This window comes from Strix aluco, chromosome 13 (assembly GCF_031877795.1).
Source record: "Strix aluco isolate bStrAlu1 chromosome 13, bStrAlu1.hap1, whole genome shotgun sequence".
Lineage (NCBI taxonomy): Eukaryota > Metazoa > Chordata > Aves > Strigiformes > Strigidae > Strix > Strix aluco.
The window spans coordinates 13,118,689-13,144,737 of record NC_133943.1 but is presented as its reverse complement, the minus strand read 5'-3'; the positions used below and the strand labels follow the sequence as shown (position 1 = coordinate 13,144,737).

General features: G+C 41.0%; 1 protein-coding gene across 1 annotated transcript; it reads left to right on the top strand.

Annotated features, from left to right (window-relative positions):
- Positions 1-482: 482 nt before the first annotated feature.
- CCNJL (cyclin J like) lies at positions 483-24,624 on the top strand. Its single transcript, XM_074838595.1, has 5 exons — positions 483-545; positions 11,380-11,590; positions 21,497-21,796; positions 22,606-22,765; positions 23,794-24,624. The coding sequence occupies exons 1-5, from the start codon at positions 483-485 to the stop codon at positions 24,239-24,241; spliced, it is 1,182 nt and encodes a 393-aa protein (XP_074694696.1). The 3' UTR covers positions 24,242-24,624.
- Positions 24,625-26,049: the final 1,425 nt, after the last annotated feature.

Here is a 26,049-nt window from a genome sequence, read left to right as displayed (position 1 = left end):
GGTCTGCGCGCCGCGGGCAGCGCTGCCGCCGGCACAAAGCGCCGAGCGGTGCCCCCCGCTACCCCCCCGCCCCCGAGGGGCGGCGGGAGCCCGCGGAGGGGCCGCGGCCGGGCCGGGACTCGCAGGTCTGCGCGGCGGCCAGGGCGCCCGGCGGAGGGGGCGAGCGGTGGCGGAGAGGTGAGGGCAGGGCAGGGTACGGCGGGCGGAGAGGTGAGGGCAGGGCAGGGCAGGGGATGGCGGGCGGAGAGGTGAGGGCAGGGCAGGGGATGGCGGACGGAGAGATGAGGGCAGGGCAGGGGACGGCGGGCGGAGAGGTGAGGGCAGGGCAGGGCGCTGGGGATGGCGGGCGGGAGCGCGGGGCCGCGGGGGGGGCGGCCGGCGGAAACGGCCGCGGGGCGTCGGGTGACTTGTCCGGTTTGTTCTCCCTCCCCGCAGTGCCGGCCCGTCTCCTCCAAACCTTTGTCTGGGTGGGAAGAGAAAGGATGGAGGAGCAGTGGTGGAAAGGGGAGCTGGCAGCAGACATCCATCAGACCCTGAGGACGAAGGTTGGGTCCCACTTTGTTCCTTTCCCTCCCCCCTCCGCGGCCCCCGGGGGAAGGGCTGCCCGGGCTGGGCGTCGGGAGACTCGGGTTTGCACAGAGCTCTTCCTTCTACTCTGCTTTCTGATCGAGACTTAGTCAAAACCAAACCCGTGAAACTACTACCTACAAATATCTGCCCGCGACTTTTCGGTAGCTTTAACTCAGCCGGGGCGTTGATGACTCGCTGTATTAAACGCTGAGAGGATGCTGATGTTGACCTGAAAAAAAAAAAAAAAAAAAGCGTATCGTAGGATTTGGAGAAATAGTATTGCTGCTTTCACAATAGATAAATGCTGAAGTTCGGGTAAAAGGTAGGATGCTGTTCCCCGGCAGACTGCGGCTTGTAATGGCTTTTCTAGAAGTTAGTGTATCGTTTACACGCGGATTGGAAAACCAGTAAAATGTCCTGCAATAAGCAAATAGCTGTTTGATAAGCCGGTGGGCTTGTAGGAGAGCAGGTAGAACTAAGGCTGTTCGGTTACTTTTCACGTTTCCCAGCTTCGGAGAAGCTCTAGATGCAGTTCGCTGGGTAACGTGAGAGCGTGCCCTCAGCGAGCGCTGCCTACCTGCACTTGACACAGCTTTTAAGTCACTAAAGCTATGGCTAGCAAAGTTAATGCTTTGGACGTTCTGTTCCCTTCGGTTTTTTTACAGGCGTTTTGCTATAAATTATGTCAGGTGAGTTAATTGTTATCAGGTCTCTGCGAGGGGGCTGGCTTGTTCTCGCGTTCTCCAGCCGAGGCAGGAATAACTGAATCCCGTTGACAGGGTGTTCAAAGGTGGGGGAAAGCTTTGATTTTTTTGTTTGTTTGTTTACCCACTACTTTTTAATCAACGATTTCATTCTTTGGCCTGCTTTCTGGATGCATCTGATAACTCTGGATTGCTAAAACTTCTTCTGTGGGTATGGCTACTAACCTAGGCCAGCTGAAATGACAAGAATTGTTTGAATTCAGAGAACCTGCAAAGAGGGAGAAGGGTCTCTGGGCTGCTCTGCTGCTTCTGCTTTGAGGAAGGTCTACAACTCCTGCTTGGACAATTTTAATCCTAATTCTGCCCACCTTGTAAGGATTAATTTTCTTTTTGAAGGAAGTTCTACATGAGAATTCAGAGTGCAAGTATATTGAACAAAAATAATCACAGCCCCCCAAACGTCTTTGTTTCACTTTCTGTGATTTTTAAAATTTTTTTTTTCTAAGAAATGTTCAGCACAAACAACTCAAGTATATTGCTAAGGCTTGCTTTTTTGATGTCTGAAGTATCAGAATTTACCCTGGAGTGTTGTGGAGCTTCTCAAAAGGATTCCTCAGCAAAGTTTGGGAAGATAAGCAGTTTTGAGGTACTGAAGTCAGTTTTATGAGCATGGACCAGTTTTAGGGATGCCTATGGCCATTGCATAGAACAAAATAAGCTTCGACAGTGGCATCCCCACTAGAGTGTTAGTGCATTATTAGTGTATTGGCATGTTAATACTGAAATACAGGATGTCTGGGCAATGGTACCCTCAAGCCAAAATGACCTCTCTGGTTTAAGATACTTGCTGAGGAGTTCTGGTCTGGGACAGTGTGTGTCTCTGGTCTTGGGTGAGAATAAACAGGTCGTAGTTTTAGCATGTGAATCTGACAGGAAAGTTACTTAAAGATGCTTGTCCAGGAGGTTGAAGTGCATATTGCAGGCTATCCTACTTCTTTTGAAGAACACGCTTAAAGTCTGGCTTTAAGGTGAGGAATAAAATGTCCATTTTAAATAACTCTTTTCCTAAAACAACTGAAGGATCATTAGAAATACTTTCCCAAAATAATTTAGACACGAATATAGGAGATATATGCCTACTCTAAAACTACCCAGGTTTTATGTTAACAACTGGAAAAAATGTTATGCCATCCCTCCCATCCCCCCAGTTGGATTTGGGAGTTTGTCTTAACCTCATTGAAAGTTGGTGTCCTTTGTGACAGATGTTGAGTGCTGTATCTGATGGATATGTTCTGCATGACAGCAGATACTGAATGTGTGTGGTATACCTGGCTTCTAATTCAGAGAGAGCTGAAAGATGCTGTGAGGCTTTGTGACTTCCCAAGGCTCCAGCTCAATGCGGAGGAAATTAATAGCCCCTGAATTGTCTGACTAGTAAAATATCTGTGCTGTGATTATTGGGATGTAGTGTTCAGCTTAGCAGGACAGTATTGTGTTAGTTATTGAGCGTGCTGACCTAGTGGAGCGAAACACTTAAATTCCAAAAGTGCTACACACATCCTTAGACTTTAAATGAAAGGTTGAAGTATTCCCCTGGATTAGGCCAGAACATTAAACCTGTTGCAAGACTGACCCAGGAAAGAAAATAAAAGTTGGAGCATGCTGTGTTTGTTTGTACTAGAAGAATCTAACACACACCGAACCAGAAAAGTGCTGTGTGTATGCATTGATATTTTCTGGTACTTCAGCTGCTTCTACAATGGCCCTGCGTTACTGCTGATGGAAAGGTTCTGGTTGTGCCAGGCAGGCGCCTTCCATGGCAAAAACCAGAGACCTCTCAGAATGGATGTGGGACTCCTGCAACATCTGCGCAGAGCTCTTCTGCCTGCTTTGGTAGCCCTGAATACTCCACAAATGAGGAAAGCTGAGTAACAAGGCAGTGTTGGGGTGCTTCCTTGTTTGTTGTTTAAAGTTGAGGAAATACTTTGCCTCAGGAGGCAGTCTGAGTGTCCCAGAAATAAGTGATGTGTGTTTGCTATGTCTTTTTGTGCTTATGTGGGGCTGTTTCCTTCCAGGATATGTTCATTTCCTGCAATTAATGAGAATTACTAGATCTGCCTGCATTTCCCTTTTTATTTATCTTTTGCATAGCTTCTCAGAGCAGGGCCAAATTTTACAGGACTTGTTGCTTGTGAATTTAAAAGGTTGATAACTGTAACTTGATCTTTTTAAAGGCTGTCCAAATTACTGTCAGGTGAGGAGAGCCAATCCTCTTTCTGCTGAAAGTAAACAGTCCTTTGCTCTTAAGTGGTAAAAATGTCTGAGTGATTTCTTCTAGGTGAAAGCTCCTCCATACCTGTCTCCCATCTCCTCTTGATTTAAAGATCTTAATGAGGAAGTGCTGTTTACCACCACCATGTGTTTCATTCTATTTTGACGTGCAACATTTCCCTCAGCTCTGCCCATGGTGTCAGTTTGACTGCAGTCTCTGAAGCAGGAGTGTAATCCATACAGGGTTTGTTATGAGGGGCCCTTTTCTTCACTGGTCTTTGAATACTGTCATCATAAATGCATTTCTTGAAGTTTCAACTCATCCTGTTAGAAGTAGTGCAGGACCCTGTTACTAACTTTGTTCAGTAAAAACTTCAATAAAAACACAACATGTTCCCTGCACCCAGTGTATGTCCCCATGTTTTCTGTAGTTTTGCCAAAGCATCTGGTTTACTTGACCATAGATGACATACCAGCATCAGGTAGCATGAAAGCCTTGAGGTAACAGGTACTGTTTTATCTTTTAGCCTGTAAGTCTGCTCTTGTCCTTGTTGCTTTAAAAACTGGTCATTCCTTCAATGCTTCATTAATTAAATGGTAAGCTTGATATGTTCAGATCAGCCTGGCACAGCCTGAAATGCAGACTGGTGCAGACTAGACACTTGCACTCTGAACAGAGGGAAGGCGTTAGGGTGTTGTGTAAGTGCTGCTGCTGCGTTTTGTTTTTAAAACAAAAGCTGGATGAGAACTTCGGGGGTCCTGGATACCTGTAGAGATGCGAAAGGTTTTGTGTTCTTTTCCATTTCATTTAACAGAGAGGATAAAACTTTAACCTTTCATTCTGTTGGACCCTTCCAGTTTGAATCAGCTGTGGAAGAAAGTAGGTGTAACAAGTATTGAGGTATATTAATAGCAGTTTTTTATTCAAGACTGCAGCCCAGCAACAAAAGCATAATCTGTTCACTTAACAGCAAACACAAAAAATCCTAGCTTTTGGAAATCAGCAACAATAGCATTACTGCTTGCTGGCTGCAATTTGCTTATGTTCTAGATGGTAGCATGTGTATGAAGCTGAAAGGAACAGGTGTCCTAATAAAGTACATGGTTATTCATGATCACTCTTCTTTTTTTCCTTAAAGTTGGAACTTCAATTTTCGCACTCCTTCCTCTGATCCTTCTCAGATTAGTCACTGAACTTCTGAATACTTTGAAGTGTGTAAGAAGGACTTAATGAAATGCTTGATAAAATACCACAGTGGAACATGTGAAGTAATGAATTTTCAAGCAGAATACTAGTTCGACTTTCCCGCAAATTTCAAATGCCTGGGACTGTTGTGAGAATGTTGAAAGGTGGAGTGGATTAAAGCACAAAAAAGTTTTTACGTAGAGTTGAAATACTGTTGTGGTCCACCACAGGTTTTTTGTGTGACATCTCAGTAGTATGCCTGAAACTTAAGTGTCTACACCAAGCTCAAATCTCAAGAAAGCTCAAAAAACATCTGTAGATGTTTTGATAGACAGAAGTGGGTAGTAGGGAAGATGCATGAAGAGCACAGAAGTAGTCTGAGATGGCCTTTAATCTAGGTAAAGGGGGGAAAACTTTTGAAGGGTCTTTGAAAGAGTAAGTGAAACAACACTCTGTAAGCCAAAGCCATTGAGTAGGTTGGAACTAGAGGTTCTGTTTTACGTGGCCGGAGTTCTCATTCTTTGTGGGACTCGGACTTGAATTTGCCGCTCCTTCTGAGTGTGCAGAAACAGTGGTAACACAGAAGAAAATCCTAATTTATAGTGTTTTATTCTCGCATCAGTGGAATATATTGTAAATCAGTAAGGGTAGCTGCTGGCAGCACTGATCTAGGCAGTGTAAAGAGTATGTTTAAGCTGTGTCTCAGTCTACCTGATTGGTCACTGTTGAATGAGGGGAAAAATAAAGGATATATTGCCCATGTACCCTTCCTATTAGAAAATCCCTGGATTTTAAAATTTCACTGGAAATAATGAGAGGAACTGTCAGACATACTTTTTGAAACATGATTCTGTCAGGTTCGTCTCTTACTCCTACATACTGAATCCAGACGCTGTGCAAGACTGGCAGTTCTCCTAAAATCTGATTGTCTTGTCTAAAACAGCTGAAGGTTGCTTAAATAATTGGAAATATTTTAACTTTCAGGACTCTAAGAGATATGGTTATGGCAGGGCTGAAAAGAGGGGTAAGAGATGATGCAGTGAATCCTAGTCTGTCCCTTATTGCTCTATCTTCTAACAGGTATAATCACTGGCCTCTCTGTGTTGTGTGGCTTGTGCTTGCAGACAAAATGAGTGTGGCTGTTTCAGAGTTTCACCACGGATTTCTACTCTATGAGAAGACACATGCTGCTGGCCATACCCAGAGCGCTGCCCTGTCAGTTATCTTTGCCCTCCCCTTTGTGTTTGCATGGCCAACTTGCATTTAGGTTTTACTAATCTCCATCAGCTGTGCTCTGCTATCAGACTGTCCACAAACACTAACTCGTAACCTTCCTGAGCAATTAATTAAACTGCAGTCAGCTGCCTAAGCATAGAAACACTTACCAGCAAGTTTTGTGAGTGATTTTTGTTACTGGAAGGCATAGTGCTGCAGTCTGTGCAGAGGCAGAAGGACAGTTTCTGGAGGGTGGAAGAGAATAGCATGATGTTAGTAGCAGCCTTAAATTGGTAGCATGCTACATAGTCTACTGCAAAGAAGCATGCCGAGTGCTCTGAATTTTCAAGCTCCTATTAAAAAAAATATGTACAGTCTACATTTTTCTTTGTATGTGATCATCTTGTCTGCATAAATAATGTGTTATAGAGGAGTTAGATATAATTACTGCACCACACATGAGAAAACACTAAAAGCTAAGAGATCAATTTGTCATCTTTCTTCCACAGCTGGAAAAACTCTTTGGTTAGAACACAAAACAGGAAGGAGTTTGTCTCTTTCAAAGAACAACTGTTAATAGCCTGCTAGATAAGCTTTCCCTTTATTTTTCATCCACAGGCATTTTTTTTCCTGTTCTAATGCCAACAACTTTGCAGTATCTGTTATTCTTACTATAGGCATTCTTAAGAATCCAGTGGAGGTCACGTACGTGCTGTTTTTCCGGAACATGCAACATAGCTAAATGATTGCCAAAGTCACTATGGTTTTTACTAGTTTTCTAACTTAAATACTTGGTAGGCTTTATTGACACCTTATATTGACACCACACAAGTTGTGTCTTTTGTGTTTATATAATTTTCCCCTGGATTAATGAGAATCATGGAGAACTTGTTGAAATTTAAGTTATACTTCACTGAGTATCTTTGTTCATCACCTGGAACCTTTTTTTTCAGATTTTGGGTTAAGATCAGTGTTGAACATCTGTGAGATGTGGTAGCAGGGGCAGCATGCTGGATTCTATTTACATATCCAGAAACAGAAGTAGATAATAAGATTAAAAAAGAATGATAATGAGGGAAGGATGAAGTTCACAGTAGTAAATGAAGCCTGTGTTTCTGTAGGGGAGTATTACAACAGCTGTTTCTAGACTTTCATAGGCTTTACTGTTCCTGAGTAGCTCTGGTTTAGGTGTTTCATTTTGCTCCAGAAAAGGGAAGGTGAGTTACCTGGCTCTGCATGGGGGGTGCAGCGGCTGATGCTGAGAGCAGGAGGAAACACTGGAGCTGCTGCAGGGGGACAGGGGATGCGGCATGTTTGACCTGTGGCACAGAACAGACCCTGACTGAAGTCCAAGTGCTCTGACATGGTAGAAAACCAGATGCAGCTAACATCTCCCTGAATTTCAGAACCCCAGGCGTATTTGTTACAGCGTTTCATTTTCCTTGTCAAAAAGCCTGTGAGTTGTTCTAAAATACCTTGATGAATTCCATTTTTATTCCGAGAACAGATCATTATTAGTGTGACTTATTACCATAATGTCACATCACTTGCTAACTTTTCTACTGATAACTTTTTTCTCCTGACTGCTTGTCAGTTCATTACTGGCTTTGTATCAGTGGGAGAACAGTTTTACTGAAAAGAAATTGGACAGAAAAAAAAAGCATGGGTGGAATTTCTTGCCATGTTGAACACCAAACCATCTGATGTGGTACTCTGATGAAGGTAAGTGCTGGACTGGGCAGACAGACCTATACCAGCTGCTGCTTTAAGGCGGCTGGAGGAAGTGAGCCTGTTACATTGTCTTCCTCTCCAATCCCTGTTTGGCTGATTTAGTTCCAGTGGCCAGTGAAAGCCGAACTTTCATGTGGCTGCTCAGAAGCTTTAACTAAGTCTTGTTGCCTGGCGGCTCCTTTAGGGATGGATTCTGAAGTGCGTATGCTCAGCCCAGTTACAAAACCATCCAAACCAGATGAAATCTTGTCTCCTGAGCTCAGGTAGTGAATGGTGCCAGCTGAAGTGCTCAGGTTACTGGTGACGAGCTGTGTCTGCAGTGAGTGAATGGCTTATGTCTGGAGCCTGGCTGTCTTTCAGATGTGATTGCTGAGGAAGATTTGTCGTCTATAACACCACTTAAAAAGGTTTGCACAGGTTCTCCTCTTTTGGAAGGTCAGGTCTTGAAGCTGGTAGTAGGTGGCAGCTTAAAAATTGTCTTCACCCTTAACGCTGACACTCAGTCCCAGCCTTACTTTGCGGGTTTTGAGAATAAGTGCTGATCCCTTTAAATGCTGCGCTCTGACTTTCTGGAGGCTTTTTGTGGAGAGACACTGATCAATATGTTGAGCAAAGCTTGTTAAGTATTTTCTAAGACACCTGTGAGCCTCTTATGTGCTGCTGCTTTTAGCATTTCAATGTGGCAATTGCTCAGTAGCCCAAAGCAAAGTTGTTGAAGTAGATACAGATGAACAGGTCAAAGATAAACAGAAGCAGCATATGAAAGGGCAATTCCAGCAGACATCAGGACTCCCAGTTTCTTCTCTGTTGCTTTACTGGAGATAAGAGGAAAAAATTAAGCAGTGGAAACGATTTCTTTTATTCTCGATCCCCCAAAGTTCAGTTTTTTCCATAGAATTGTATTTGCTGATCCTGCATCACTATCACCAAAGCAGCAAACGCATTTTTTTGAATTCAGAGGAGTAATTTTTTTTCTTAATGAACTTATGCTGAAGAACCCTGTGGGGGGTTAATGGAAAGGGGTGCATACCCACAGCCCTGTTGATAACTGTAAGCCTGCTATTTAGCTCTTGCATTGTTACACTATGTACCACTCCCTTTCCTTTAAAAGAAAATCTCATCATTTAAGACGGATTTGTCAGTGTAAAAGCAGTCCTGTTGAGCTACTTATTAGCTGCCTCATGCTATGTGGTGTAGGGCAAGGCTCTTGCCTGTACACGGATAATTACCCTGGATCAATTAATACCTAGGAACTTGATCTTGTAAGAAACCACAGCTCGTGGCTCTGTTCCTCCTAACATTAATCCTGAAGTTGAACCTTGTCTGTGCTGTCAAGTCTTGTTATACGGAAGCCCACGTGGGGTTTTTTGGTGAATAAGATGAGAATGCCCTTCGCTTATGCCCTTTACTAGTAATCGATTTTCAAAAAATAAATAAATATATATATATAAAAAAAGCCGATGTCTTACAGGAGAGTGAATGGCTGTGTTAAACCAGTACAAGAATAATCCTCTTGGCTTAAATTCAGTGCTTTGACTGGTCTTTGAATTTTCTAGCGCAGTGGGCTGAGTATGGGTAGTTCTGGCTTCTGAGCATCTGAGGTTTGCATGCAAATCTCTGGATCTCTGCTTTCATTCTGAGCCTCTAATGCTTGCCCACTGAACTGTAACATTTAGACATGTCAAATTTTTTGACTAGATGTATAACTGGAGTTATTGTTTATTTCTTGCATTTGTTGTTATGATCTAAAAAGCAAATTTCACATTAAATATGTATGCTGACCTCAGTATATAGTATACTCTGCTGAGACATAGCTGTCAAAACAGGAAGGACATTTCAAAAAATAAAACCTGAAGATCCTACCAGTCATCTAGAAGAACAAAATATTTCAGAGATAAACTTGCCACCTGAGCTTATGATAGCTTGAGCTTCATATAGACATATCTTTTTAAAATGTAGTTATTTTAACTGATGTAAGCACCGAGCTTGAAACCATTTCTGCCAGAACATTCATGTTGTGGGTATGCTATGAATTCCTGCTCTGAACCTGTGTATGTCAGTTGTACTGATGGATTGAAATCTCTGTACGTAAGGCAATCAAAAAATCAAATTTATGGGGGTTTTCTGGGTATAAAACAATGGGGGGGGGGAAACATGTTCCATTGTCTCCCTGCTTTATAAATTGTTACTGGTGGGCGATTTCTTTATAATCCCCCAGTGAAGGCTGTCCCAGGTTTCAAAGGGCTGTTTGCCTGTCCACAGCATGTGTCTGTTCAGTCCGGAATGTGTTTTTTCACTGACTTTCTTTAAAAAGGCCTGGGAAGCAATCATCCATAACAGTGCTCGGCTTGCTGTCTTTGTAAGCTGCTTCTCGTTCTGGAGCCTCCCTGGATTCCAGTTATGTGCTCCCCTCTGAGCCTGATTGTGTAGCTATTTTTTCCTGATAACTTGAACCTCATCGTGGAATGTCTCCTTCCAGGGGATGAAAGGAGCGTGGGCAGCCACTGTGCCGGCTGTGCAAGGTGGTGCCTCTTCTGTAAATGGGGAAGTCAGTGCAGATCTTTATTCTGAACACTTTTTTTTAAAAAAAAGAGTCCCGATTTATTTAGTAGAATTAACTGCTATGTACTGCTTTGTATCGCACTATAAAACACGTCTATCTTGCAGCAGTGTACTACTTCTAATTTATTTTCAAATATATGTCATAGAAAAATGACGTATTACCCTGATGAATTACTGAGAGAGATACCTTGCTGAAACAGTATTTTTCTAATCCATGCCTATCAACATGTATTCAGCCCATTTTAATTCAGGTCTGGCCATGGTAACTGCATTAGTGTATGACAGTATCTAAAGTGAGAAAGTGTCAACTTTTAAGTGAAAGTGTTGTGGGTATTCCCAAGGATCTTCACTCCTTCCTTTAACCTAGTTTTTGCATAGTGGCTACAAACTTGTGTGTAAAAACCCTTGCAAGTGAAGATCTAGCATAGGTAGACCAAAACCATATAATTCTCCCTTTAAAATTTGTATATTACATGTGAAATACAGTCTGTCAGTTCCATAATTAGCTTTTATAATGCTGAAATAGGTTACTACAGAAAATGCTGGAATGTGCTGGAAAATAACTGGAAAAGTCTAATCACTCTCCTGTGTTCTTTTTCTTGCTAATGTGTATTGTTGCTTGCTACAGCCATGTACCATGTGATTTATTTTTTTTAATGTTAGATAGATGTTATTTATTCTAAAGACCCATGCATTTTTTTTGGCACAGGATGTGGTAACTTGGGCAACTGAGGAAAGGGCAATATCGGAGAAACTTATCTTGCCCTTCTGGCCTATGAAACTGTTAAAACCTTACTTAGCAGTCCAATCTGGGTGAACAAAATTAAAAAGGAGTCCTTTAGGAACAACTTTCATGGCCAGGAAGTTTGGTGTTCTGTAGAAAGCAACAGCAAGTTGTTGCTGGGTCAAACTGTATTTTACAGTGTTTGATGCTTGAGGAAAGTGTGTGGATGGCAGAAGTATTATAGGTTAAGTGACTGTCAAAACATGCAGTAATGCAGCCCTGATTTCTGTGTCAATCATAGTGCTAAGCCTTTGCTATAGCAGGTGGTGGGTGTTGGTTTGGGATTCCAGACACTGAAATGGCATTTGTTTCAGTACCTCTCTTTCCTCCCTCTTTTTTTTTTTTTTTTTCCATAGGAACTTAAGTTGCCTATGTATAAGGCCCATTCACCACAGATTGGGATGCGCCGATACTTCATTGATCTTTTGACTGTCCTCAGCAACCACTGCAATCTCTGCCCTATGGCCCGGCATCTTGCTATCTATTTATTGGACCTCTTTATGGATCGCTATGATATCACTGTCAAGCAACTGCACATCACTTCATTTGCCTGTCTTCTCCTAGCAAGTAAGTTGGCTGCTGTCTATTAAGGCTTTTTTTCTGAGCAAATGGTTGTTTTCCTTATATATCATGTGCTGTTTTCTCTGTGTTAACAGCTTCTACCTACTTAAGGTAAGGCGTAACGAAGTCCAAGTCAAGGCATAAAGCAGTCCGTAAATGCTGCTCAACTGAGTAGCTTGCACTACACATCTGTGTGCTGGTGTTAATGTGCAGAAGAAGTTTTGGCAGCTAAAACAGGGTCAGCGGAAGGGAACAACGAAGATCAGGGGTTGATGGGGTGGGAAGGAAGTGGCAAGACTGGGAGATGTTAGTTCCAAGGAAGAGTTGATAGTAGGGAATGATACCTCTGTAATGTGCAGCCTCTCCTGGAGATCCATCCTTGGACAACCTGTGTCTCTGTTGTGATCACTGGGCATAATCAATTCCTTGCAAATCAGAGGTTACTTATGTAGGGGCTAAAAGAAAATTGGCTTCTTGAGGCACTTAATGGATGTGCTGATGATGCTGGAATGCATATCGCTTGTTCTGGGCTCCTATCAAATAGCTAGGCATTGCTGTGTAGTATTAAAGTTTCCATATTGGCACCCATTTAGCAAATGAGCTTGAACATTTGTCATTAGTGCTTTCTCCAAAACTTCTCTGCAGCCAGTGCTGTGCAAACGGAGGAGAGTGAGACTGTGGTGCCTCAAGAAATTGCAGTCTACCCCTGCAGACTTATGAAATCTGTGTCTAGGTTACAGAGAAATTATCTTGCTGTATGGGAGCCGTGCAGAGCAGTGCACTATTGTGGACAACAAAAGTTATGCAAACTCTAGCGTTAATAGCTGAAAAGTGCAAGTAGTCATATCAGTTAAGGTAAAAAACACTCAGGCAAGCCAGAAGCTATTGAGGAAAGAAGGTGACGCTATACGTTTACCCCAATGCCATTACCCCAATGGGATTGTTACTGCTTTTTCTTGCTGATTGTGTTCTGGAGAGCTTAATCTGCAGAGATAATTGTAAAATAATAACAAAAAACCCCATACACTTAGTGTATTCAAGCACTGCTGTCTATCGACTCCAGAGAAGATGGTGAATTATGTGGAGCAGTTACTGGTCCATGTTGCAAAAAAGGCCGATATTAAAATTGGAACAAAGAAAAATGTAACTCGTTGCTGTAGGTGCAGTCTTATGGCAGCCTGAGTGGCTCTTGGATATTGTAGTTCTGCTGACCTGAACTTTTGGTGAGATCCTTCAGAGCAGTAGATTGGCAGAAAACTATCCCATCTGAGGAAGTGTTTTCTTTATTTACCAGAGAGGTATTTTTCTGAGGGGTCAGATGAGCTTCCGGCTGGTGCAATGGAGGGGAGAGGGGCTAGGGCTGATTTGTAAATCGTTAGGAAACTGTGCCCTTAATTTTGAACACATTGAACTGAAATACCAGGTTCAGGTAGCCTGGAGACTGATGCCTGCTCAGAGGTGTACTCCTTCAGCTTTCAGACCATCTCTTTTTCTTTTTTTGGGTAGCCTCATAACTGCAAGATGCCTTACAGCATGGCTAGTTTTTTTGGGTCTGGGTTTTTTATTATTTTCCCAATTGCATGGATGAACGTTACCTTCAGGAAAAGAGAATAGCATTTTCTTTAGATAAATCTGACACATTCAATTATACTCCTCCTCCGTTTTTCCCCAGCATAAAATTGATGCTTCAACAATTCTTCTAATAACTTCTCATTCGGATTTAGAGGAAGAAGTTATAGCTATAGTTCACATTTCCAGTGCTATGCAGATAGGATGAAAACTGTACCCTCAAACTTTGTATAAATACAGTTTGCCAGCTGCATCAAGAGAAACATGGCCAGCAGGTCGAGGGAGGGGATTCTCCCCCTCTACTCCACTCTCGTGAGACCCCCCCTGCAGTGCTGTGTCCAGCTCTGGGGCCCCAACATCAGAAGAACACAGATCTGCTCGAGCGGGGCCAGAGGAGGCCATGAAGATGATCAGGGGCTGGAGCACCTCCCTTATGAGGACAGGCTGAGAGAGTTGGGGTTGTTCAGCTGGAGAAGAAAGAAGGCTCTGGGGAGACCTTATAACAGCCTTCCAGTACTTAAAGGGGCTACAGGAAAGCTGGGGAGGGACTCTTGATCAGGGGGCGTAGGGGTAGGAGAGTGGGTAACGGTTTTAAACTGAAAGAGGGTAGATTTAGATTAGATATAAGGAAGAAATTCTTTACTGTGAGGTGGTGAGACACTGGCACAGGTTGCCCAGAGAAGCTGTGGCTGCCCCCTCCCTGGAAGGGTTCAAGGCCAGGTTGGACGGGGCTGTGAGCAACCTGGGCTAGTGGAAGGTGTCCCTGCCCATGGCAGGGGGGTGGAACTAGATGATCTTTAAGGTCCTTTCCAACCCAAACCACTCTATGAACTGTCAGAGTTGGTATACTGGTAAGATCTTGGGCAGAGGCTCACTGTATGACATTAGGAGAGCTGGACTGCTGACTTCTGTAGCCTCTAGTATTTAAAAAGAAGTGAAAAGGCTTTCAAGATTTTCCTTATGTAAATGACTGAAGTAAAATGCAACTTTGGGCTACCTCTTTGCAACTGTGAAGCAAAAGGAAGTTCACAAACTGTCCTATGATAGCACTAGAGGGAAATGTCTTGCAACTTCTGCCTGTTTAAAAAAAAGAAAGGCAATTTGCTTAAGAGCAAGCCTAAGTCTATTGAGCTAATGAGTGTGAGAATCCTTCTAAAATTAAGATTACAGCAATGCAATAGCATGTATACATCCTGATTTGGAATTAAATCATCCCTGACAGGAAGGGGAAAAGGCCTATTACTGTGAAGGCAGCTTTCCTACCAAGATATAGAAACAGAACATTGAAAGCTGAACCAAAGCAGTTTTGCATAAAATGTCTAATTAAATTGTATAGATAAGGTTTAAAATGCTAGGGCTCAGTTTGGAGAGTTTTGGGAGCATAGTAAGCTCTGTTTACTGTCTGGGCCATCCTAATGTGCAATAACGATATTTTTTTTTGGTACATGTACTTCAAAGTGATGCAAGTCAAGTCAGGAAAAGCCACTTTACAGTAAGTGGGAATTCCTGTGTTTAGTTTACTTTCAAAATTATATGAAATGGAAGAAAACTTGTACTATATATTTTTTTAATCTTTTGTAGTAAAAGATTCTGAGTAAGTCAGAAGTATCAACCTGAAGTCACCTTGAAAGTTCTCATTGTAGCAAAGAGTAATAAAACTTGTCTCTTGACTGTTACTGCAAATGTAGTAATTGGAACTTCCTGCAAAGCGTTGCTGTAGGAAGTTGCATAGTTTTGCAGCAGAGGATTGCGGCAAAAGTGCTCTTCAGGCTGTGTTGCAAGACACTTGTACTTTTAGAAATGTATGTACCTCTAATGTAGGGAGCAAAAAAGTAGTCTTTTTTTTTTAACTAGTTGTGGTGTTTACATATCAGATGAATGTTTAATGCAGACTGTCTTTCAATAATTGTTAAAAATGTATTCTGAAGAAAACTATGTTTTCTTCCTGATTGCTTGCTTAGAAAAGAGTAAGATATTAAGGGTAGGGTGCAGACCACAAGGAAGGTGAGGTGTAGTTAGAGGCAAGATTACTTATTCCCACTAGTTACTGTAAGTGTGGGTTTTCTTGGGGATGGAGGGGCATAATAGAGAAGCTTTTAAACCCACAATTTTTGAAATGGAAGAAACAAACTTCTAAGCTAAATGCAAGTTGAGGACAATTTTCAAGCTAAGATAAATTGTTATAAACTTGTGTTTAGCTTTGAAGTTTGTTGCTTCTCTTTTGGATCTAAAGTACCATGAAAACTTCTCTCTTATTTTCCTTTAACTACAAACATTGCCATTGCTGTTGGATGCTATGAAAAATAGGCAGTGCTCTCTTGCTGGAGAACATACCATTTTGCTAGATGTCCTTCAGTTAGCTGGAGCTAATTTCTCTTGCTGTGTTCTCAAATGCATTTTGACTGGCTCATCTGTTTCCCCAGACAGGGAAACTGGATGATGATAGTGCTTCCCGCTTTGTTAATAATTGTGAAAGAGATGGAGTGAGAAGGTAATACTGTTCCACAAATTGCACTAGCAGCCAAGTAGCGTTCATCCTGGACTTGCTGCAGCTGAAAGTGGCTGGGTGTGTCCCTCGAATCATCCAGTTGTCCACTAGCCAGAAGATGTATGTTTCTTTGCAATGTATGCACAGTGTGATAATTGGGGATAGTTTAACTCCTCAGAACAGCTATAAAAGCTTTGAAGTTTACAGATGTCATCAGTGGTTGTTATTTCCTCTGAATCAGTTCTGAAAAAGGATGGTAAAGGATGTTCACAGTAATCTAGAGGTGAATTGAAAGCTACTGGGGGAGGGAAGGAAAAGTTGCTGGAAAAATTGATGTTTTGACTAGGTACAACTGTCCAGCTGTGGTAATACAAGAGGTTATAGGTTCCTGCTGCAAGATCATCAGTGAAGTCCAGTGGCTTTAATTGCTCAAGACAATCCATGTGTTCTGTGCTTGAAGCAGACTAGTGATTGCTTGGGTTGATTGCTGTTAAGTCAGGGAGATGCTGGCTTTTGGTGAGAGGTAATGCTGGGCAGCTGGGACTGGTGGTCTTCAGGCAAGCCAGCTGGATCTAGAGCAGGATAGTTACCAGTACACCTGCACAGAAGCCAGGATTGTTCTCTCTGCACCAGGCTATGGGTGGGCTACGCTCACTTTGCAAACAGGTAAGTGACTGAAAATGTTACTGCTTTCCTTTTCCCCCAAAGCACCCCAGTGCTTTGAGTAAGCTCTGATTTTCTCCAGACAAAATCAGCTGGCTGATGCTCTCAGTAAGTGGATTGATCTAGTTTAACTAACACTTTGCCTGAACGGAATTGAGGAACTTTCAGTTTGCCTCACCTGGCAGCTGAGGAGGCAGCCCCTTGTAGAGCAGCATTGTTGAGCAGCAGCAGGTTGTAATGTTCTGAACTGCATCATCATCAGGCAATTTATTACAGAAAATGATTCGTGATATTTTAAGGTGCTCTAGCCCTAAGTGCTTTGTTAGAAAAAGGGATTGTGTAAAGATATTCCATCTGCTTTAGTGTTACTTGGCTCAGATTGCCTGCTGAAAGCTGTGCAAGCCAGTTGCCCCAAAGTACATGAGATGTGCTGATACAACCCATTCAGATGGTCCAGCTGCAGGAGCAGTAAACTCTGGGGAGAGAGCAAGCACCTGGGCAGTAAGCCTTAAATCCCTGCAACTGTTTCTTCTGTGAGTTTTGTAAATGATATACGGGGGCTGTAGTGTTATGGTGTATCAGTATAGCTAAAGCAGTGCAGGTTTTGCTTGTTGCTGTAAAATCCTAGCTGGGTCTTAAAAGCTGTTCCTCTCTTCCCTGAAGAGCTAACCCTTTTCAGTTGCAGGTGCTTCAGGACCTGGTAAAACCAACATCTCTCAGCCATTCAGTGGCATTGAATGTTCCAGCAATTCTAGTTCTTATGGCCTCTCTTCCTCAGGAGGGTTTTGCTGCTATGGAGACATGATAATATTTTTTTAAATTTGTTTTAAGCAAAGCTAGCTTACTGTTCAGCACATCCAGTGCTGCATTGCTTCAGAGTACTTGCGTACTTCTTGTAGTTTTCCTGGCTTTATTTTGCCCAGCTCCTTAATCTGCCAGTGGATTCTCAGCAGTTGAGTTAACTCAGGACAGTAAAAGAAATTAGAGCAAGAAAAGATGTGTCTACTGAATGGGCTGAGTTTAGAGCATGGGTGATCTTTTATCACCTAATTCCCCACTGACTATGTGGAGCTGTTGTGAGACTTCAGGCAGCTTTTCTATTGGACTGTGCTTTGTGATCCATTCTCCATTTATTGTCCCACTTTCACAAGCAGGTAACTGTTCTAAGACAGCTGAGCTGTTTTCAGTAAAATATAATAGTGGGTGTCAGTCCAGGATATAGATTAGTGCAAAATTTAGTCTGTAGTCTTAAATTTATTTTTTTAATTCTTTCCCTGTTGCTGTAACACATGGAATATTTTCTTCAGTAATTAAATTTTACTATAGTAAGGCATTAAAAACTTGGGTGCCTTGAGCTAAGTGGTTTGCATGTGTGCTAGGTATTGTACAGACAGATGAAAGACACTGCAGAAAAAGCAATTAAGCAGACTATCTCTAAAATAGCCTGTCTCTTTCTTGACTTGCTTAGAAGACAGTTAGAAGCTGTGTTTGTATCTGGGGGTGGCATCAGAGAGAATCTTAGAAGTCTGTTGTACCACCTTCTGGAACAATGTAAGAATAAAAAAAAGTAGCCCTTCAGCTGTGTAAGCAGATGTAGGTCTTTATGCTGGGCTAGATGGGCTTGATAGGTTTATCCTTCTTTTGGATTGATTTTAATTGTTTGTGGGACAAAAAGTACTTTAATGACTCCTTAAATTGGCAGTCCTTTTTGTTCCTTGGTCTTCTCAAAGACTCTGAAAATGTAGTAAAACAAATTGCCTGTATGTCCTGCTTTTGTTTTGCTACCCATACAAAGCCCCAGGAAGATCACCTACCCAAGCCCCGGCATGCTGCATGCTGTAGCTAGGTGTGCATAGTGACTCTTGCCTCCTACAGTGCCTGAATCAGTTCTTCAGGGTACATTTGATAGCAGTGATGCTTCTGAGACCTTTAGTTTTTCCAAGTGAAAAGCTGGCATGGATTGGTAGGCTGTTTTGATGATGTGATGAATGCACTAATGAAATGTACGCTTTAACTTAAGCCCGTTTCCCTTGACAACAGGACTTACTCTGGCTTTCATTCATCAAAACAAAAGTGTGAATGTGTAGCATAAAAAGCACTCATTTTTTTCCAGGGGAGCATCTGATTGTGGAATTCAGCATAGGATAGAACACGATATAAAGTAACTTGGAAAATCTTTGCATCTTTAATTACAGTAATACCACACACTCTCAGAAATGTCCCAGGATGCCCTCATCTATTTAGATTTTACAAAAAAAGTTGGTCACAAATGTAAACCTACATTACACGTTCATCTTATTTTATTCATCCTATTGACCTCAGTAGGCTTCCTTGTATAAAAATTTGCAGCATCCGTATTCTTTTTAAATTAAGCATTGCTTTAAGGGCTTATGATTCTGTTACCTCAAAACAAAACTATTTTTGAGGGCAGTGGTGACAACTAAATGGTTTTATCAGTAACTGGAGCTCAGAACACAACACTGAACTTTTAATTTGAAGTGTCTATAGCGGCATTTCAAGAGCCTGTGAATGACTCATACACAGTTCTCATGAACTTCAAACTACAGACTCCAGGTGATAATGTAGCTGAAACAGCTTTGGTTTTCTTCCCAAAGAGTGATGTTGATTAAACCAATTGGTACTATTTGTTTGGTTAATACTAGACTTACAACTGTCTTGTCTGAGCCTTTAATATTCTTTTAGCAATTGTGTTGGAAGCCCTGGTTCTTTCAGCATAAATATGCTGTGCATAGAATCTCAGTTTCTGGTGTAACTGAAGGAACAAAAATAGGAATAATATATACCAATATCTTTAAATTAGGGAACTGGAAAAGGATCCACTGCATTTTAAAAACATCTTAAACTTGTTCTTTCCCAGCTTGCCTCTGATCTCTTCGGTCTGATGGAATGAACTAACTTCTGCTGTCTTCTCCAGGGTTCAATTTAAAAATAGGTGGGAAGTGCTTGATAAACTTGGAAGCAAAGTGTTTAGGTCAAGGTGGAAGTGGGAAAGAATGTGGTCAAGGTGCTTTTATATTGCTTTGGAAAATAGCTCATATTCAAATTCTAGTTCATTTGAAGCAAAACTTCTGAGTTGATTTCTCTCTCTCCATTCCCAACTCGGTTTTGGAGCCTTTTTTCAAATTAACTAGCTACATTTATACTCGGTGTCTCCAATTTGCTGCAGTGGCTGCTGTTACCTAACATTAAAGCTATGAATTAGTGTGTTGAAAAGCAGAAGGGGAAAAATAATAACTAACTAGTAATCTAAATCACTAAATTTAGCTATTGTCAATTAATTTTAACTTTAAAAGAAAAATTATCTTGATCCAGTCAAATAGCTTTGCCCTCTGTTGGTATGATACCTTCCCAACACTGCTGTGCAGCTAGTCTGCTCTCCAGACTATAGTCTAACCTCTTGAAGTTTCCAAGGTTGAGTATGAAGAAAGAAGGGACTAAACTTATGGAAGTCAGAATGACAGGTCTCATCCTTAGTATCCTGGGCATGCAGTGGTTTCTCCAACTTCTGCTAGCATACTCCTTAAATTCCTTATCAGGCTGTGACATCACCTTGTGGGGACAAAACAAAGGGCTAACTTTTCTCTCAAATTTGATTTTTCTTAAACAGTTCTAAAATCAGGTGACAAGGAGATTCATGACTGTGTATACAGACTCCTGAATTTTACAGGCTTTTTTACTGACAGTGTGCCCACAATCCTTTCCTGTTCTATTTCAAATGATGGATGAATTTTGGTTTTCATTGTTATCGTTATGCTCTTTCATGGTAGGGTGGCTTCTATATTACATTTTAATGCATTTCATAACTATGATACCTGAACAGGCTCAAAGATGGAAAATCCATTTTTAAATGTGTTAAAAAGACACTTAAGCTGCTAACAGCACAGAAAATTGTCAGGCTTTTAATACACTGGAGACACTTTGGATGGAACAGTTGTCCTAAGTGGGTAGCAAGATCCTCCTTTTAAAATAATTTTCTAGTGCAATACTTGTTTTAATTGTTTTTAGATTTGAGAATGCTCTGCTAATATCTTGTCAATTGGTCTGTATTGGTGAAGGAGCACTCTTACAGAGGCAATGGAAGGACAACAGAAGCAAGAATCAATTGTGGAATATATGCCCTCAAGAACAAAGAGGAAAAATAACTACAATACTTCCAAGTAGCTATGGGTTTGGATTTTGCAGCAGAGATGTTCTTTAAGCTGTATTGGAAACTTATTACTGGTGATTGTTTGTTGCTAGGTCTTGAACAAGGAGTGGCTGGTAGACAGGTAGTTTTTGGCTTTGTAAACCAATAGTGTGAATTTAGGAAGACTTAATTACTTTAAGTTTGCAGCAAAGTGGCACTGCTTTATTACTGATCCTGGGAATCAAATCTGATATTGGATGCTTTTTATGAAAGAAGGGTAAGATCCTGTTTTTCTGTACAAAATGACAGCACTTTGTAGCTACTGGTGAAAATTGAGTCATTCTAGAGACTACTGCTGTTTCCATATGCTTGTAAACAAAATTTAGAAAAAGGTGCAGCTTTGCTCAGCTATCTTAGCTCTGAAAATGTATGCTCTCTCCTAGCCCCATAGGAATTATTTATGTTAATCATTTGGTTACAGTGTATTTCTCCTAACCTTTCAGTGACCTTAGCTAATAAGGTTCTCCAAGACAGGAAGGAACAAAAAGAAATTCTGAAGCAGCAAGGGCAAAAGTGGTGTTGCCCAAGGGTTTTTAATGTCTTCCTTTTTGTAGCATGTGCATTTAGCTTCCAGATCCAAAGGAGCTGTTTTTCCTCAGTATTAGATCTTCCCTTGCCATATTTTTCCCATACTGCTTGCTTGGCACTTGACTGAATGCCTTTCAGCAAACCACTTCCAGTTATTGTCAGAAAAACTATCTGTAATCCTAATGAGTTTATAATATTGGTTTTGGCATCAATACTACACAAACAATAAAAAAAACCCCAACCAACCAAAAAAACCCCCAAAAAACCCCAAACCATAAAAAAGATATAGGAATATGTTGACCAGTCTGTTGTCATCTTTTCTACTTGCATTGCTGTACATCTGTTGTCCCATCCTTCTTTAAAAAGCACTTTTTATCATTAGACCTTCTGGTTTTGGGAGTGTTCTTTGGCTTTTGGGCACTCATAAATCTTATCTGAAAACCATCTCTTCTGGCAGGTAAATTTGAAGAAAAAGAAGATAAAGTTCCAAAGTTGGAGCACTTAAATAACTTGGCATACATGTGCAATGTGAATGTGGTATTGAACAAGAAAGACTTGCTTAGAATGGAAATGCTGCTTTTGGAAAATTTCAACTGGAACCTCTATCTACCAACACCAGCACACTACATTGACTACTACCTCTATGTGTCCATTGGTGAGAATGACCTTCACAATGGCTGGCCAATCACCTCACTGACCAAAATCAAAGATTTTCTGGAGAAATATGCATATTATTTCCTTGATTTCTCAGTGCAAGGTAAGAGGCTTAGTTTTATGCTAGAATGATCTTCCATTTGGCAAAAGGCAAAACTGAAAGAGATAAAGGCTTTAAAAGTTGTCATGTTATGGATTGCACAAAATTTCTGTGCAGAATGGTTTCTCTGCATCTGTCTCAGATGGCAAATGGTACGGTGTCCTTTCCTTGTGCATAAACCTCTTGTCTCTTTTCATAAATCTCTAGATGAGATCAAATTTTTTCTTCAGCATAGAACATTAATTGGTGAGACTGGCAGAAATGGGACCCAATTTTTGGTCTGCCAGAGTATGTACTGTCAATTACAGACATGATATTATGCAGTTCAGTATAGGAATCTTTTTTTAATGATGTTTTTTTGAGGGTCCTGTGCTGCAAGACATGACATATTTAGAGTGATGGGGCTTTTAATGATTTGGTTTGCAGCATTGCTTCCAATATCTGCCCATGTGAGAGGCAGTGAAAGCATCTTCATAAGCCAGGTTGAACACTAACGTAAATATGTGTGTAATTGTCAATACCTAACTTTAAGTTGAGACCAGTCTACAAATTTCAGCATAGTCCATTTCATGGCTTTTTCTGAAATGAAAGAAAATACAGTGAAGCTTTGATAGTAGTTACAAACAAGTAGTACAGAGATCTTCAGGTAAGCTTCATCCAGTTTTGAGAGACTTTTTCTGGTTACGAGTTAATACTCGAAGATGTGTGGAACAAAGGTGTGCATTTAATTTTGTCCTGTTTTGCCATGTAGTAAGCTCACTGCAGTGATTAATAAGAGTATAATTCTTGCTCTTGTTGTTTTTCTTCTGTAGATCACACTTTCCTCCATTTTCGTCCATCTCTGATTGCTGCAGCTTGTGTATGTGCCTCACGTATCTGTATGCAGATTTCTCCTGCCTGGACAACACAGCTTGAATTGCTAACGTGTTATTCCTGGGAACATCTTGCCCAATGCATTGAAATGATGCTCATGTAAGATCAGAAAGAAAGAAACCTGTTTGTGCTCTTAGGAAGATGTTGATACTTTTTTGTAATTGCTTAGCTAGAATTAAGATAGTACAATATTACGTCTTCAGTTTGGGGAGAGGAATAAAAGGGGAAAAATGCAGGTCCCTTTACTAAATACTGTCTTTTAACAATATTTGCAGTGCAGAATGGAGTGCACAATTTAGTGTTCATTATGTTTTCTTGTACTGATTGTCTATCTGATTGGATGAAAGCATTTACAGATGGTTGATGAAAGCTTTCTTCCCTTTGTTTTCTCATTGTACCTGCCGTATACTTGCTGCAGCAAGACACCAGTGTATCTCTAGCTTTGAGAATACAGTAGGGAGACATTTCAGAACTATTCTTTGTTTTTTTTCTGGTAAAGGACATGACTGTGATGCATCAATACTGGTCCGGTATGTGAGCACATACAGTCTTAATAGAAAATAAAAAAAGTTTAATAAAATGGGTTGGGAGTGATGGTGGATCTTCTAAATTCCTACTTAAAGCAGGGCTAACTGAAGTTAAATCAGACTGCTTGGGGTGTTGTCTAGTCAAGTTTTTACTATCTCCAAGGATGGAGACTTTCTAATCTCTCTGGGCAACTTGTTGCAGTGCATCATCATTCTCATGATAATCAAAAGAGTGAAAATGTTTCTTTCTAATACCTATCAGGAATTTGCCTTATTCCCTTATAGCTATGCACTTTAATACTCTGCAAATACTTACACAGACTATTTCAAAATATATTTGTGTGGTGGACTTAGGGTTCTAAGATAACCAGTCCATCAGTAAAAACATACTTGTGATGCAAAATGATCTATAAACCTGTTGTTAGTGTGTGAAGATTGCAGCAGGATAATTCGAAATTAATTGTGAAAGCAACTGAGGATTACAATATACAGCTAGGGCCAAAAATCTAATTGTGTACCCTGGCTGGTGAAGACTTTGGGATATATACATGCTCTGTGAACTTCTCTTTGATAAATCTTACTTATATTTTTTTTTTTCAGATATTATGAGAATGACATCAAAGAAGCCAGTAACATAAAAAAGCAAGTAAGAATTCAACATCAAGAACAGGAAGCAGTGGGGAATCTGAGCCATCAAGCCACTACTCAAGTTCTCTTCCAGCAATCCAGTTATCACCCTCTAGCCCAGCATTCAGCTGCGCTTTCCCAGTTCCAGTCACCAGTGCAAGATTTGTGCTCTGCTTACCGTGACTCCTTGCAGGCCCACAGGCCCAGCAGTCTGCTCGCTGGGAGCGCCGACAGCCCACTGCACTCCTACACAGCTCTTCAGGGCAGCCTTTGGCCGCCTGCCCAGACACTGCCCATCCAAACGCCCGTTGCTGTGCAGGTGGCATTAGGAACAGAGCCCAGACACTGCATTTCCGTGGCTTATGGCAGTAGTTACTTCAGTGGTCATCACTCGTATGCAGCTGGGTGTTTTGACGGATAAATACTCATGGGAGAAAAGGGTGATATGAAGAAGAGCTGAAGAAGAGACCCTGTGAGTGATACAAGATGTCTATCTGAATGAAACCACGAAGGAACAGAATTCTTACGACTCGCTCAGTCAGAGGACGTTGATCTGGATCTACTGATCACTGGAACCTTGGTGCCTTTCTGCCAAAGGTTTTACCCTTGGCTCTTAATGAGAGAGAGAAATAGAAATTAATTAATATACCTCAGTTAGTGTCAGTTTGAGGCATCTGTGTAGAAACCCTGTGGAGATTACTTCCTTCCAGTCTTCACTTAGTGGCTTGTCAGAGTTGGCTGAAAGCTTGTGTTGAAGAGTTATTTCAGGCTGGAGTGTTTGAATTTCTGGCAAAGCAGCAATGTACCTAGAGGATGATGTTGGAAAACACGGAGTGCTCTCCTTCTCTCCTAGTGATGTGTGGCTTGAACAGTGTCGGCTTATACTACTGGAAGCTTCTATTAAAATATACTGAAATTGGTATCAGTTAAATGTGAACTTCTCTTATGCAGAAATCTGTGTAGGACACTTAATTTTCTTTGAGCAGAAGTGATAGTTCAGGAGTAAGACTTTAGAATAAAAGGGAAAAAAAGAAAAACAGACCAGAAGACTATCAAATCATTTTTGACTTAAAATACTCTTGGAATCTAAATGTGGTGCTGCTGAATGGAACATCACTCTGCCTTCAAGTATTTTAGAAATAAAACCAAAACCTTAAATCATCTCTTCGATCTTTAATGTGCTGCTGCTTTTGAGACTGGAGATTATAGTTAGTAAGATTGTTCATGAGCTTTATCAGGGATTTAATGTTACTTGAAGAAATCCTCTTGGAAGAACTCCTGAAAGGTTCACTGCCTTCAGTTATTTCATCTTTTTGGCTCAGTGACTTGTGGCAGTAGTTCAGGCTCAGGACAGAGGAACTGGTGTTAATGGGGGCAAAGATAGGGAACTGGTTAACTTTACTGTGAAATTAGAGTTTGATTGCAGTGCTAGACAATGACTGACCTGTTTTTTTAAATACCATCTTATCATTCTCTTGGAAAATGTAGCTGGTAAATTGAAGATCCTGTTGCTTCTTTGCAATGAGACGCACACCTACTGTTACATATCCAAAGGTTTCTTTCTTGACTGAAACCAGGGATGATTGTTCAAAAAACTGTATAGGCTTTTTTATGTTAATGTAGATATTTACAACAAATGGACTTCTGCAAATGTGAAACTTCAGTTTTGATATATGCAACCGCTATTGTAAATTTTTTTGAAGGCAGTACTCCTGGTTTGTCCTTTCCCTGAAGGTCCTCAGGACAGCAATACAAGTGATGTGCAATATGTATGCTTTTACTGACTTGGGGCAATTTTTTAAAGTCATGTGTCACAGTGCTGTTTTAAATTATATTTTTAGAGAATTGTTTTTAAGGGTGTTTTAGGGTGGAGGGGAAAAACACATGCTAATGTGTGCTTGTGTAACTGTCTCTGAGAATGCAACTTTTGGTATTAAGTTAATAATTTCTTCCATTCAGCAGGCTAGAGCAATCTTCTTGTTATTTTTTAAAAAATGCAAACTTTATTTAAAGAGGCAGTACTCAGTGGGGATTAGTCTAGAAGTTTAGAGAACTTAGTTCATCTTTTATTCTGTTGGCTCTGTATTTATATTAAACTTTATTTTCAGAAGACTTTAGTGTATTTTTGTCATTCAACAGACAAAGAACAACATCTATGTAGCAGTACTGTTGTGTGGTTTTCCTTTGTTTATCACCCTTATAATTTGCATCATGTGCAATGTTGTACTT